Below are 16,446 nucleotides of genomic sequence, written 5' to 3'. Positions count from 1 at the left end.
GAACAAATATTGAAGTTCTGCCGATCACAGGGACCAAAGTCAAATGGGAGAAATTATATATATCGGGTGGGGGAGTAAAAGAAAAGAAACCCGAGGGGTTTATTACCCATTCCCCAGTTTTGCACAACCAACACAGTTATATTAATATACTTTTTACCTCTGTGATTACCTTGTATCTAAGCATCCTCTGACAGCCCCCTGATCACATGACTGCGACTATTTAAAATCTTTTGAGTTGCATTTAGTATTGTGTTGTGCAAACTCTTAAATAAATTCCCGGGGGTGAACACAATGTTATCTATATGGTCCACATGAAGTATCAGTCTCCTGTTGTGAAAAGCAAATACAAAAGCATGCGATTAAGAGGCTGTCAATAGAGCCTTTGAAACAGGCAGAAATGTAGAGGTTTAAATGTTATATAGTATATTAATATAACAATGTTGGTTGTGCAAAGCTGGGGAATGGGTAGTAAAGGCGTTATCTATGTTTTTAAACGATAACAATTTTTGTGTAGACTGTCCCTTTAACAATGAGATATTATGTTATTGTTTTGGTTAAATAAAACTATTTAAATTGTTATTAATAAGATAGTGATTATTTTTCTCCTCCTTTCACATAAAGATTTATAGAGAACAAAGAAAATTTGATAATAGGAGTAAATTATTAAGTTGCTTAAAATTGCATGCTCTATCTGAATCATAAAATAAACAATTGGGGTTCAGTGTCCTTTTAACTTTAAATGACACTTCAAAAATAAAAGGTGTTATTACAGATGTCACCCATTGCCAGGCACGTATATTACTGTAGGAAACAGTTGTTGATTGCATCTTTAACATCTCCACCATGCAATCGCTATTGAAAAACAAGCAGATTTGTCATCTATACAAGAGGAGGACCCTATCTGCTTGTACTGTGTGTGCAATGGGACACAAATAAAAACAGGGGTGATCACAGAAAAAAAGTACCAACAAGTGTGTTATATAAGGGTTAAAAAAGGGTACCATGGGAATGAAGCAAATTTGTTAATAGAAGTGAATCTGTAAATTTTATGCTCTATCTGAAACCCAAACATTTTCTTTCATGATTATGTCCCTTTAAGGTCTATTTCTCAACTCCATACAGGTGGCCCTCGTTTTACAACGGTTCAATTTGCACCGTTTCAGAATAGCAACCTTTTTCCCAGTCATGTGACTGCTATTGAAAAGCATTGAGAAGCAGTGCATTTATTAAAATAGCCAGTAGATGGAGCTGTCCGCTTGTGTTGCAGCAAAGCCAAGCAAGCTGAGATTAATCAGTTTAACCAGAACAAAGGAACAAGATCTTCCTGTCTATAAATCAGTCCAGATTGGAATGCATAGAAAGAACTGTTTGCAGAAAAATACAAGTGAAGTCTGTGTTGTGTGATTATTTTATTAGGTTTATAATGCTGTTTAGCAAATGTTTTTGTTAATTAAACTTAGTTTAATTATATATTCTGTGTTGCGTGATTATTTTATTAGGTTTATAATGTTGTTTAGCATTTAACCCTTTAAGGACACAGCTTTCAGTTTGCTCAATGGTTTTATGACGGAAAAAATCCGTCATATGTCCTTAAGAGGTTAAAGTCTTAATTTCAAAGCTTTAAAAATAATGTATTAGGTGTTACTTATGACAATTTTGAGAGGGGCCTGGAACCTAACTCCCTTACTTTCCATTGACTTACATTATAAACTGGGTTTCAATTTACAACGGTTTCAATTTACAACCATTCCTTCTGGAACCTAACCCCGGCGTAAACTGAGGGCTACCTGTATATTTATTTTATAACATTTTTGTTGCTATTTCTGCAGACACAAGTTCACAGTTTTGAGAACTACAATATGTGATGATATCTTCAAGGGGCGCGATCCGATATCGATCGCAGTTTGCGGCGCAAGCGAGGGAACCGGCGTCGCCCGCAGTTTCAGCTCGCAACTCGAGCCATCCCATATAGGTCGCCGTCAGATGCTAACGTGCCGTAAGTCTCACAAACCAGCGATGTCCAGAAATCTGCGTAAGTACAAATTTCTGGCGTCGCCAGTGACTTGCGCCACGTTAGAATCTGCCGGCGCCTATAAAACCTGACTAAAGTCTAAAACACCCGCACTGTCTAACACGCCTCCCTAACATAGCCCGCACTGTCTAACACGCCTCCCTAACATAGCCCGCACTGTCTAACACGCCTCCCTAACATAGCCCGCACTGTCTAACCCTCTATCCGCTATCCCCCCTCACTAGCCTAACAATAAAAAAGCTATTAACCCCTAAACCGCTGCTCCTTTACCCCGCCGCAACCTAATAAAGTTATTAACCCCTAAACCGCCGCTCCCGTACCCCGCCGCCAGCTATATTATATCTATAACCCCCTAAAGTGAGCCCCTAACACCGCCGCCATCTATATTAAAATGATTAACCCCTAATGTAAGCCCCTTACACCGCCGCCATCTCTATTAAAATGATTAACCCCTAATTTAATCTACCTACCCCGCCGCCAGCTATATTATCTATATTAACCCTAAGTATATTATAGTTAATATAGTTATTACATTATATATATTAACTATATTAACTCTAATTATATTAGGGTTAATATAGTTACTATAGTATTTATATTAACTATATTAACTCTATCTAACACTAACACCCCTAACTATATTTATATTAAATTAATCTAATTAATTTATAAACTAAAATATTCCTATTTAAATCTAAATACTTACCTATAAAATAAACCCTAAGATAGCTACAATATAATTAATAATTACATTGTAGCTATGTTAGGGTTAATATTTATTTTACAGGTAAATTGTTAATTATTTTAACTAGGTATAATAGATATTAAATAGTTATTAACTATTTAATATCTACCTAGTTAAAATAATTACCCAATTACCTGTAAAATAAATACTAACCTAAGTTACAAATACACCTACACTATCAATAAATTAAATAAAGTACAAACATCTATCTAAAAATACAATTAAATTAACTAAACTAAATTACAAAAAATAAAAAAAAGATTACAAGATTTTTAAGCTAATTACACCTATTCTAAGCCCCCTAATAAAATAATAAACCCCCAAAATAAAAAAAAATCCCTGCCCTATTCTAAATTAAACATATTTCAAAGCTCTTTACCTTACCAGCCCTTAAAAGGGCCTTTTGTGGGGCATGCCCCAAAGAATTCAGCTCTTTTGCATTCAACAAATACAATCCCCCCCCCCATTACAACCCACCACCCACATTACCCCTATTCTAAACCCACCCAAACCCCCCTTAAAAAATCCTAACACTACCCCCCTGAAGATCTCCCTACCTTGTCTTCACCACACCGGGCCGAACTCCTGATCCGATCCGGGCGATGTCGTCCTCCAAGCGGCAAAGAAGAATTCTTCCTCCGGCGACGTCTTCCTCCAAGCGGCAGCAAAGTCTTCATTCTTCCGGCGGCATCTTCAATCTTCTTTCTTCGCTCCGCCGCCGCGGAGCATCCATCCCGGCCGACTGCTAAACTTGGAATGAGGTACCTTTAAATGACGTCATCCAAGATGGCGTCCGCCGAATTCCGATTGGCTGATAGGATTCTATCAGCCAATCGGAATTAAGTTAAAAAAATCTGATTGGCTGATTGAATCAGCCAATCAGATTCAAGTTCAATCCAATTGGCTGATCCAATCAGCCAATCAGATTGAGCTTGCATTCTATTGGCTGATCGGATCCTATCAGCCAATCGGAATTCGGCGGACGCCATCTTGGATGACGTCATTTAAAGGTACCTCATTCCAAGTTTAGCAGTCGGCCGGGATGGATGCTCCGCGGCGGCGGAGCGAAGAAAGAAGATTAAAGATGCCGCCAGAAGAATGAAGACTTTGCTGCCGCTTGGAGGAAGACGTCGCCGGAGGAAGAATTCTTCTTTGCCGCTTGGAGGACGACATCGCCCGGATCGGATCAGGAGTTCGGCCCGGTGTGGTGAAGACAAGGTAGGGAGATCTTCAGGGGGGTAGTGTTAGGATTTTTTAAGGGGGGTTTGGGTGGGTTTAGAATAGGGGTATGTGGGTGGTGGGTTGTAATGGGGGGGGGGATTGTATTTGTTGAATGCAAAAGAGCTGAATTCTTTGGGGCATGCCCCACAAAAGGCCCTTTTAAGGGCTGGTAAGGTAAAGAGCTTTGAAATTTGTTTAATTTAGAATAGGGCAGGGAATTTTTGTTATTTTGGGGGTTTATTATTTTATTAGGGGGCTTAGAATAGGTGTAATTAGCTTAAAAATCTTGTAATCTTTTTTTTATTTTTTGTAATTTAGTGTTTGTTTTTTTTTTGTAATTTAGTTTAGTTAATTTAATTGTATTTTTAGATAGATGTTTGTAGTTTATTAAATTTATTGATAGTGTAGGTGTATTTGTAACTTAGGTTAGGATTTATTTTACAGGTAATTGGGTAATTATTTTAACTAGGTAGATATTAAATAGTTAATAACTATTTAATATCTATTATACCTAGTTAAAATAATTAACTATTTACCTGTAAAATAAATATTAACCCTAACATAGCTACAATGTAATTATTAATTATATTGTAGCTATCTTAGGGTTTATTTTATAGGTAAGTATTTAGATTTAAATAGGAATATTTTAGTTTATAAATTAATTAGATTAATTTAATATAAATTTAGTTAGGGGTGTTAGGGTTAGATAGAGTTAATATAGTTAATATAAATACTATAGTAACTATATTAACTATATTAACCCTAATATAATTAGGGTTAATATAGTTAATATATATAATGTAATAACTATATTAACTATAATATACTTAGGGTTAATATAGATAACATAGCTGGCGGCGGGGTAGGTAGATTAAATTAGGGGTTAATAATTTTTATATAGGTGGCGGCGGTGTAAGGGGTCAGATTACGGGATAGATAAGGTAGATGGCGGCGGTTTTAGGGGCTCACAGTAGGGGGTTAGTTTATGTAGATGGCGGCGGGGTCCGGGAGCGGCGTTTTAGGGGGTAATAACTTTATTAGGGATTTCGGGGGGGGGATCGCGGTTGACAGGGAGATAGACATTGCGCATGCGTTAGGTGTTAGGTTTATTTTAGAAGATCGCGGTTGACAGGGAGATAGACATTGCGCATGCGTTAGGTGTTAGGTTTATTTTAGAAGATCGCGGTTGACAGGGAGATAGACATTGCGCATGCGTTAGGTGTTAGGTTTATTTTAGCAGCTAGTTTAGGGAGTTACGGGGCTCCAATAGTCAGCGTAAGGCTTCTTACGGCTGCTTTTTGTGGCGAGGTGAAAATGGAGTAAGTTTTCTCCATTTTCGCCACGTAAGTCCTTACGCTGCATATTGGATACCAAACTGCGCGGGTTTGGTATACCTGCCTATGGCCCAAAAAACTGCGGGCGACGGCAGAAATATACGCGCGTAACTTCTAGCTTACGCCGTATATAGGATACCAAATCCGCGCAATTATTGGCGTCGCCGGCTTTTGCGGGCGACGCTTTATATCGGATCGACCCCCAGATAGATACATTGCCCAAAATAATCTGACAGAAACCTTGGGGAGAGCACGGCATTGTGACCATGAATAAACAACATCTTGCAATATAACTACAAACTAATCTATATTGCAGCTTCAGGATGAATAACCTTTAGATTATAATGGATCTAAAATACAAACTATCTTTATTTACATTTTTCCTCAAAAAGCATTTTAATTATAAAACAAAATCTTATTTAAATTTAAAAAAAAAAAAATCAGATTTTGTTTTTTTACTTTTTAAAAATAAATAAAAAAAATATCATTGATTTTTAGCCACGCTGGTTGTGTCATACAGCTCATAACAAGAAATGAGAACAAAGGCATAACCACTCTCAATGTTATAATAACTCTAGCTGCAAATCTTTAACAGAAATATAGTTCAAAAATACAATTTAAATAATTCATTTTCAAATATTGTAGTTTGTTTTCTGACTTCAGTGTCTTTTAACCTTACTGCCACTGAGCATAGTAACATAAATGACACAGTAAATTATAGAAGGCAGCAAGAAAGTTGGCACATGGGAGTAGTGATGTCACAAAATCTAGAAGCGCCGAGCTGCTGCAGCTACAGTGTTTCTCAACTTCAAGTACCCCCAACAGGCCAGGTTATCATTATAGCTGAGCTAGAGCACAGGTGAAATAATCAGCTGCTCTCACCCATCAGATGATTATTTCACCTGTGCTTTAGTTAAAGGGCCACTAAACCCAAAATCTTTTTTTCATGATTCAGATAGAGAATAGAAATTTAAACAACATTACAATTTACTTCCATAATTTATTTTGCTTCATTTTTTAAATATCCTTATTTGAAGAAAAAGCAATGCACATGGTGAGCCAATCACATGATGCCTCTATGTGCAGCAACCAATCAGCTAGTGAGCTAGATATGCTTTTCATCAAAGAATATCAAGAGAATAAAACAAATTAGATAATATAAGTAAATTAGAAAGATGTTTAACATTGCATTCTCTTTCTAAATCATTAAAGAAAAAATGTGGCTGGCATGTCCCTTTAAGCTATAATGGATATCTGGCCTGGAAGGGGTACTTTAAAGGAGCAGTATACACTAATTTTCATTTAACTGCATGTAATAGACTATAATATGCACAGATACTGATATAAAAATCCAGTATAAAACCTTTTATATAATTACTTAGAAGCACCAAATTTAGCACTGTTGGTGATGTTCGGCTGTGACACCCGCTGAAAGGGGCTGATAGCAGAACATCCCCTCTCCCTTGCATATGAAAAGTCCCATTATACAAACAGAAGCATCAGTATGCATCTAAAACTTTGGAGCTTCGTTTTCATTACATCATTTTTTTTTTTTTTTTTTTAAACCTCCCATTTGTTATATTCCTAACCGATACCCAGAAGTATAATATCTATACTAACGTCTAGCTTTCTTCATAATATAGCGCATGCTTCAGCACATAAGGATGACATCACCACTAGTGACCTACCGCATCTAGAAGAAGTGTTTAATTTATTGTCAGAAGATCAGACATCAACCAGTCACAAAATGCATATACATATATCCTGTTAATCTTGCACATGCTCAGTAGGAGCTGGTGCCTCGGAAAGTGTGCATATAAAAAGATTGTGCACATTTTAAATAATTGAAGTGAATTGGAAAGTTGTTTAAAATTGTGTGCTCTATCTGAATTATGAAAGCTTAATTTTGACTTGACTGTCCCTTTAAAATTTATCATGACTTGAATTACTTCAGGGAAGTTTTGTCAGGTGCCCTTCCTTAAGATTCACCTGCAGCAGACTTGTACCACGAACAATATTTAAAAAAAAAAAAGAACATTTTGGCATCTAACACACTCATGCGCTAATAAAAATAACCAAAGATGAAGCTCAACCACTGCATCGCGCAGCTTGCACATGCACACTAAGGAATAGAGAATATTTGCATATAATCAAATAACTAAAATTAATTGGTCAGTGGGCGTGCTATTAAATCTTTGTTGCCCAGACTTTTTATCAGGGCGTTCCAGGAGCGCCAAGACCAAAGTCTATGGAACAAGGGGGGGGGGGGGGGGAAGGGTTTTATATTGCAATATACAGTATATGTTTATACATGAATTTTAGATTGTACAACAGTGTTACTGCAGCTAGGTATCTCCCTCTCCTGAGTGAACTGGTCATTTAAGGTTATAATATGACATTCAAAAGTGCTAAAGTCACCCAAGACACTTTGTTTTAAAGCCTAGAAGCCCTTCTTCAGAATAAAGCCCCTATAAATGTTTTAATAGCTAGGTGATCACTGTGGTAAGTGACTTCAGAATAAAGCCCCTATAAAGGTTTTAATATCTAGGTGATCACTGTGGTAAGTGACTACCTAGCATAAATAAATATTCATTTATTTGAGTAGAGGCTCATGGGAGCCCATTTGTGCAGTTCAAAGTTTTATAAATTACCTAAAGGCCCTTATATATGGGGATAAACCATACTATTGTTTACATTTTTGTTTATTACAATTTTGTTATAGATTGCTCATTGTCATAATACAATATATGGTCAAAAGTATGTTGACACCTGATCATAAAAACTATATGAGCTTGTTGGACATTTGACATCCCATTCCAAAACCATGGGTATTAATATAGAGTTGCCCCCCCCCCCCTCCCATTACTTTTCGACTATAACAACCGTAACTCTTTTGGGAAGGCTTTCTACAAGAATATAGATTGTGTCCATTGAACTTAAAGTGCATTTGTAAGGTCAAACACTGATGTTGGACAAAAAGGTATGGTTTGCAATTGGCATTCCAATTTATCAGAAAAGTTTTCAATGGTGTTTAGGTCATAGCTGTGTGCAGTCTACTTGAGTTCCTTCATACCAAACTCATCATTTCCTCATGGACCTCACTTTAATCACTGGGGCACAGTCATGCTGGAGCAGGATAGGGCAGTCCCCAAACTGTTGCCACAAAGTTCAAAGCACCCAATTGTATAAAATGGCTTTGCATCCTTTAGCATAACCCTTCACTGGAACCAATAGGCCTAGAAGGAACCCTCAAAAAGAGCCTGGGACCATTATCCCTCCTCCAGCAAACTTAACAGTAGGCACTGTACATTCCAGTAGGTAGCGATCTACTGGCAGATTCATTCATCAGACCGCCAGTGAACTGTGATTCATCACTCCAGATAACACATTTGCACTGCTGCAGAGTCCAGTGGCAGTGAGCTTTACACTGCTCCCAGCTGATGCTTGCCATTATGCATGTTGCTGTGAGGCTTGTGTACAACTGCTCAGCAATGGAAACCTATTTTATGAAGCTCCTGATACACAGTTCTTTCTTCCAGAGGCATTTTGGAACTCTATAGTGATGCAACAGCTGATAGGAGATTTGTACGTATTATCCACTTGAACACTCAACAGCCCTGCTCTGCGAGTTTGCGTGGTCTGCTACTTTCGTTGGGCTGTTGTTGCTGCTAAACCCTTCCACTTCAGAATAATAGCACTTACAGTTGACTGGGGCAGAAATGTCACAAAAACGGATTTGTGGCAGAGGTGGCCTACTTTGACAGTGCCTTGCTTAAAGTCACTAAGCTCTTCAATATGACCAGTTGTATTTGAAGTGTTTGTCTATGGAGACTTCATGGCTATGTGCTCGATTTTATGCACCAGTTAGTAATTGGTGTGGCTGAAACATCTGAACTCAATAATTAGTGGGGTTGTCCATATACTTTTGGCCATATATAGGCCTCGATTTATCAAGCCCTTCTCTCTCCTTTGACTGCAGGTTCACACAAGTGAATCGGCAGTCAGGATTTATCAAGACCTTCAGGGGTGAATATGTCCGCCCGTGTTTGATAAATCGAGCCCTTAGTGTATATACAGCAAATGAAGTTATAGTGTGAACCTACTGGTTCTCCTGAAAAAAACATCAATATATAATATGTGTGGGTTTCTCACTGAAAAATGACCTACAGTAGTGCTTAAATGTGAGCAACATCTAAATGCCAGAGCAGCTGAGCACAGGAATTGGAAATGGCCCAGCAGTTAAGGGGTTAATATTTAGCCTGTATAAGGGAGCATAAAATAAAATGCTTTAATTGTATTATTGCTCTATTGTTTGCATTTAACTATGGGCCAGTGCTGCGAGGCCCTTGCAATAATTTTATAAAAGCAATTTTTGGCTTGATAACTGTTTTTCTAGTTATTCAGGTTTCTGGATGTGAAAGAGAAACCCCTACATTGCCATTAAATGCTCAAAAAGAGCCCCCATACATTTTGCATGACTTCTCTCCATGCCGACAAGATTTTTTTATCATAAGACCTTAAGAAGAGGGTCTATTCATTAAGAGGTGAAACATTTCAATTCCTGCCATTGACTAAATGAGTATCTTCTGCAAAAAGAACTGAGTTAGCCCTGCATAATGCATAGTTAATACTGTGTACAATTCACCTAAAATAGGAACATTGCAGGTGAATTGTATGCAGCATTAACTATGCATTGTGCAGGGCTAACTCGGCTCTTGCAGGAGATACGCACTGGGTTTGGCCCTGGATAATGCATAGCTAGTGAAAGATTTCAAATCACCTACAATTCACCTGTAATTCAGCTCCAGTGGAGCACTACTCAGAGCACATATGGTGAGCCAATGACATATATTTGTAGCCACCAATCACTAGCTATATCTCAGTAATCCATTACAGCTTCTAATGATATCTAGGTATGCTTTTCAACAAATGATAGCAAGTGAACAAAGTACATTTTATAATAGAAGTAACTTGGATAGTCTTAAAATTGCATACTCTGTCTAAACTATAAAAGTTTAATTTTGACTTTCATGTCCCCTTAAGGCTTTTGTTTTTAACTAAGAAAGAACAGTATTATAGGGAGCTTAGTATCGCCCAGCTATTTGAGAGCAAGTAAACCTGGCAGCTTATGGTTAAAGGGACAATATACAGCAATTTTCATATAACTACATTTAATAGACACTACTATAAAGAAGAATATGCACAGATATTGATCTAAAAAAATCAGTATAAAACCTTTTAAAAACTTACTTAGAAGCTCGAGTTTAGCACCGTTGATGAGGTTATACTGGGACACCAAGTGAAAGGGGCTGGGAAAACAGGAACAGCAGACACTCCCCCCTTCCCTGCATATGAAAAGACAGATTACACAAACAGGAGCCGCAGGAATCTGTAGACATCAGTATACATCTAACACTTTGGGGCTTGGTTAGGAGTCTGAAAATCAGCACAACTATACATTTTTACAAAAACACTCGTAGATGGGCAACATAAATGCATAATCTACAAAACATTTATGCAAAAGAAAAATCTAGTCTACAATGTCCCTTTAAGCTTCAAGGCTTTGTATGGTTGCGGGAGCTCTAGGTAAAAAGCTTGTAATCACTTACAGATTAGTTAAGAAATTGTTAACTCGAGAATTATTTAATAAATACCACAGCATTATCTGTGCTTCCAGATGTTATTTATCTCATCAGTCATGTGTACTTCTTGCAATTTACAGTACAGGGGCACCTTTGAGTGGTTCACATGCGTATAAGGAAACAGAATATCTTTTAAGCATTACACTGGGCGAATCCTTGTTCATTCACCATTGGCATATCATTTATTAACATGTAAGGAAAGTGCAGTATTTCACATGAATGGAAAATGAAAAGATCCATTTCCATATCAGAGGGTCTGATGTTGTGTAAATGCTAAATATTCTGTGTTTTTTACATTGCAAATTATTTTGTCCTCTAAATTTAGAATTTGACTTGATTAATTACCAGCAATAATTGTAGTAATGGTCTTTTGTCCCCTGTTGGAAAGATTTGCAACTACAGTATTTAATTACTCTTGTTTTGTTATCTTGCTGATTATATTATGCTTTCGGTATTTGGGATAAGCTTCCTAGATCCCATCTATGTTAAGTTCATATTGAGTTTTTATAAACATTATGTTATTTATTTATTTTGTTTGCCCTAAAAGCTAGCACTATATAGTTTGTCATTTGTTAAATATATTATTTATTATGTTTTGCTTTCAGGTGTGATACAATATTTTATAGGTTCACACATAGGGTTAGGTGTGTTGATATATAATTATCCAATAGGTTTATGTTAAAATGTATAACTAATGCTTTTATTTGAATTGTGTAAGATTTGACCTGCCATGTGGTGTTGCTGCCCTTTAAGGATCAACTTTTTATCTGAAAAAGCACATGGGGCAGCTTACTTCAAAGCCAAATTGTGATGCCACTAGTTTTGGCTGTAGCTATGTCTAAACATTCCTCCCATACTCTTATTAGAAAATATTTTCATATTCCGGTCACTCAGAATCACTGAACCAACTTATTTCAAATGTAATAAGCTTTGTAGTGAGGACTAGACAAATGGTTACTATGGCTGCAGTATATTGTGGATATAATATTTGGGGTTGTTTGCTCCTGTTCTGCATTGAAATAGAATCAATCATAAAATGCTATATTATCTGAAAACTGAAAAAGGAGGAAATAGCATTTGAAAGTTTGTTTATTTAAACAATCTGTTCGTCAAGACCCAGATATTATATAGTTTCAGTTGCTACTTCAACAAATGTCAGCCATACTTGTGCCTTCTGTTGATGAGATTCAGAAAAGTCTAGATCCAGTTCAGGATAACATCTGATTCACTCAATGTTAGGAAGGTATCCTTTTTAAGAAATGTTCCTAAACAGATGATGCATTTGCAATCCTTGCCGTCTTTCTCATTCTTGATACACATAAGTTATTTACATGGGGAGCTGGGATTGTCTGTTGACCACTTTTAAACAGTCACACTTATATACACCAACATGCAGGCAAGGGTTTATGTGAATGATTTACTTTCACCTGTCCTTACAGTTCATAGAGGTACTAGACAGAGATCGTCCCACTTTATTTCAGTTTATAACTCAAACTTTTTCTGGCATTTAAGTGAGAAGTCACATATAACAACTATTGTAATCTGCTGATGACGTGTTTATTCATCAGCAGGCAACATATATTTATTTGGCCCCTTTGTTGAAAACTTACTAAATCAGAAATCTTTTTTATGGTTGCATAAATTAATATTAGATGCTTGGCGCCCTCTTTTAAGGAAAATAACTGTTCTTTATGTTACCATTATTTGCACCATTAAATATTTCCTCTTTTTCTCATACAACAGTAGTCTTAGTGCAGGACCTCCAAACGTGTTTTGTTATAAATGAATGACCTCTTTTATGGGCTTGATTTATCAAGCCGTTCGCCCAGATCTGACTGCAGGTTCTCAGAACAGAACCCGCAGTCAGTATTTATCAAGCAGCGGTAATCAAACCGCTGCTTCCTAGCCTCTTCTCCACCTATTAGGTGAAGAATTTCAATCTCCACGGTCTCGTCCGACCAGGGAGATTGACAGCTCTGCAGTGTTGCACAAGAGCGCAAAATAGCGCTCTTGTGCAATGCTGAATTTCGGCAGCTGATTGCTGGCCGCGGTGGTAAGCTGGGGCGGACAGGGCGCATATGTACGCCACTTTCTGCCCTAGTTTTATAAATCGAGCCCTATGTCTATTTAGAGATTAAATCACTAGGTTAACACTATAGGTAAAAACTGTTCACTCTTTGGTTAGAATCATTGCTATATAACATTAGTATTAGAGATCAGAAGATACAATCCTTGCTAATGTTTATTACTTGTTGACAGATCAAGGGGTCGATTTAACAAGCAGCGGATGCTGCATCGACGCCCTATCGTTTCTGGTCTGCCAGAAATGAAAGTTAAGAAGCAGCTCCTTAACTTCTCCGCCACCTTTTGGTGGCGGACTGCAATCATACCGATCCAATAGGATCGGGATGATTGACACCCCCCGCTAGCAGCCGATTGGCCGCGAGTGAGCAGGGGGCGGCATTGCACAAGCATTTCACAAGAATGTGAAGCTATAGAGAATCATGTCCGCTCGATATATGGTAAATCTACCCCCAAGTGTCTAGATATTTAATGTTTTTTTTTACAGAATTGTATTTATATCTTACCTAATGTACATACTGTGCAACCTTTTAATTAGTACAAGATAACCATGTATACATTTTTAAAATACAGCATAATACTTTTGTACCCAAAATCTTATGTTTAAATTTCTCTATTGTTAATAAATGTTCCAAATACACTATTTGTATCTGTTCAACAGCAAAAATATTGATAATATTGCTTGTAATGACTAAACAGGCCCTGTGTATATATACGTTTATAAATGAAATTCACAAATATATAATTTAAAAAAAATATATAATATTGTAAATTATATAGAATTTAGACTTTAGATATGGATCCCACATAAAAAGGGGGATCCATTTCTAAAAAATGATTTATATGGAATATTTACTTACTATTCTTTCATCTTTCCAATATATTTTAGCACCCTAAAGCTTTCATTGAACAGACCCTTTTTAATTATAATTTTCTTTTCCTTATAAGGGAACACAATTTTCCAAATGGTTAGAGTAGCTTACATTCTTATAGACTGCCCCAAATTGTGAGCTCAGTCAATAACCTATCCAAACCCTGACCCATCTTGGTGAAACCATGTCCAGGTTACTGCCCCTGGTTAACCTAGACTGCATCCTCCTTTTACCTGGTTCCAGGGGTAATCATTTTAAAATCCCAGGATGTATGTACTTTTTTTTTTATATAAAGATGTAAAATGGGTATAATGTTCACTAAATATTTTCACTTAAATAATGTGTTTCTCCTATTTCTTCCATATAACCTGGATAGATCCCATTGATATAGTAAAGGATCCTATACCTCCACATGAGTACAAGGCAGAAGAAGATCCCAAGCTATACAAGTCACTGAAAACCAAGAGAGGCCCTTTATCAGATGATTGGATAGACGAGCAGAGGAACAACACTGGACAATATCCCATCATGTGCGCCTACAAGCTATGCAAGGTGGAATTCCGCTACTGGGGAATGCAATCCAAAATTGAGAGATTTATTCATGATGTTGGTGAGTCTCACCTCCATAGGAGGTTACCAATTAAAGAGAAGCGTCATATTTCACAAGCAGCTTGACATAAAAGTATATGATTCTATTGTTTTAGCTTTTTATACATTTAGAATAATTCCTATTTGTTTGCGTCTTTGGGATTTTTACTTTATATAAAATTATGAAGCAGTGTGTGAGATCAGGTACAAGACTAATAAAAGGCAGTCATAGTTTACATTTACAGATAGGCTCAGAAGGCTGAATTGTTTTAGGTTTGTAATGCAAGAAGCTGAGCTGAGGGACAGTCTACTCTAGAATTATTGTTGTTTAAAAAGAGAGATAATCCCTTTATTACCCATTCCCCAGTTTTGCATAACCAGCACTGTTATATTAATATACTTTTTACCTCAGTGATTTACTTGTATCTAAGCATCTTCTGTCAGCCCCCTTATCACATGATTATTTATTTATTATATATTGACTTGCTTTTCGGGCATATAGTGCCAACTTTTAAATAACTCCACATGTGTGAGCACAATGTTATCTATATAGCATGCATGAATTTACACCATCTAGCTGTGAAAAACTACTGTCAAATGCATTCAGATAAGGTGGCCTTAAAGGGCTTATAAATTAGCATATGAGCCTACCTAGGTTTAGTTTCAACAAAGAATACCAAGAGAGCAAAGCAAATTTGATGATCAAAGTAAATTGGAAAGTTGTTTAAAAATGCATGTCCTATCTGAATCATGAAAGTTTAATTTTGACTAGACTGTCCCTTTAAAGGGACATGAAACCCACAATTCTTCTTTCATGATTCAGATAAAGAATACAATTTCAAACAACTTTACAATTTACTTATATTATCCAATTTGCTTCATTCGCTTGGTATCCTTTGTTGAAGAAGCAGCAATGCACTACTGGTAGCTAACCTAACACCCAATGAGCCAATAACATGAGGCATATATGTGCAGCCACCAATCAGCTACTCCTTGAGCAAAAATTAGATAATAGAAGTAAAGTGGAAGGTTGTTAAAAATGTTATGTTCTATCTGAATCACAAAATAAAGTGTTCTGGGTTTTATGTCCCTTTTAAAGTATTTTCTGTTTTATTATTATGACATCTACCAATGATTTTTTTTAAAACCATTCGCTGATATACAGAATGCCCACTCAGTATGACCTGTTATACCTGCTTCCAATGCCCATGCTTTTTGTGCTACTGTACAGTATGTGTTTATGTACTGGCTTGCTATCCTATGATTTGGCTAAAATTTGTGTAAAAATTTAGATTTATTTATATCAGATTACTTTTTAAAAAAAACAACCTATAAAGCTCATTGTATAAACATTTGTATAAAATGATTTAATAAAATAGGTACTGTACTTTTAGTGAATGTAGAGTGAACATCAGGCAGCAGCCACTGTGACAACATCGCCTCCTGTCTTTGAAAAGGGTGAAGTACAGTTGTCTTGAAAGGAATTTGTCTCATGAACGAGACCAGTTGGCTGTGTAAATTCTTCATGTACAGTCCCTTTGTCCTTGAGCACCCGAAACTCTATTAAATATCGATGCTTGAAGGATTATCTTCATTGTTGTGTAATGATAAATACCTTCATTCATTTCCAAGAACCCAAAAAAACAACCTGTAGGCAGAGATTTAAAAATAAAAATTCCCTTACGATCTGCAATTGCGTCAGTGTTGTCTTATGTGCAAAGAAACATTAAAAAGGGCTTTTATTTGTCCTGTAATTCTGTAACTATTACATAACATAATTTACACCATAATAGATTTTTTTTTAACCAGTATGTTTTTCTAATGAATTGTATATTTTTTTTATCAGATGTTTTTCATTTTGTCGAATTTTGCTATTTGTATAATGAAAAAGTGAGAAAGCGACAAATGTATAACAGCCCTACATTTAATT

General features: G+C 36.5%; 1 protein-coding gene across 11 annotated transcripts in view; it reads left to right on the top strand.

Moving 5' to 3' along the window:
* PITPNM2 (phosphatidylinositol transfer protein membrane associated 2) overlaps positions 1–16,446 on the top strand; it is a 545,415-nt gene that overhangs the window by 352,585 nt on the left and 176,384 nt on the right. For all 11 annotated transcript variants that reach the window (XM_053701788.1, XM_053701795.1, XM_053701793.1 and 8 more), the window contains one exon: positions 14,305–14,538. In XM_053701788.1, coding sequence (XP_053557763.1) covers positions 14,305–14,538 — 234 coding nt within the window. The remainder of the gene's footprint in view (positions 1–14,304; positions 14,539–16,446) is intronic.

This window comes from Bombina bombina, chromosome 2 (genome assembly GCF_027579735.1).
Source record: "Bombina bombina isolate aBomBom1 chromosome 2, aBomBom1.pri, whole genome shotgun sequence".
NCBI classification, from domain to species: Eukaryota; Metazoa; Chordata; class Amphibia; order Anura; family Bombinatoridae; genus Bombina; species Bombina bombina.
Note: the sequence above shows the minus strand (reverse complement) of the source record. Positions and strands in the feature narration are given on the sequence as shown.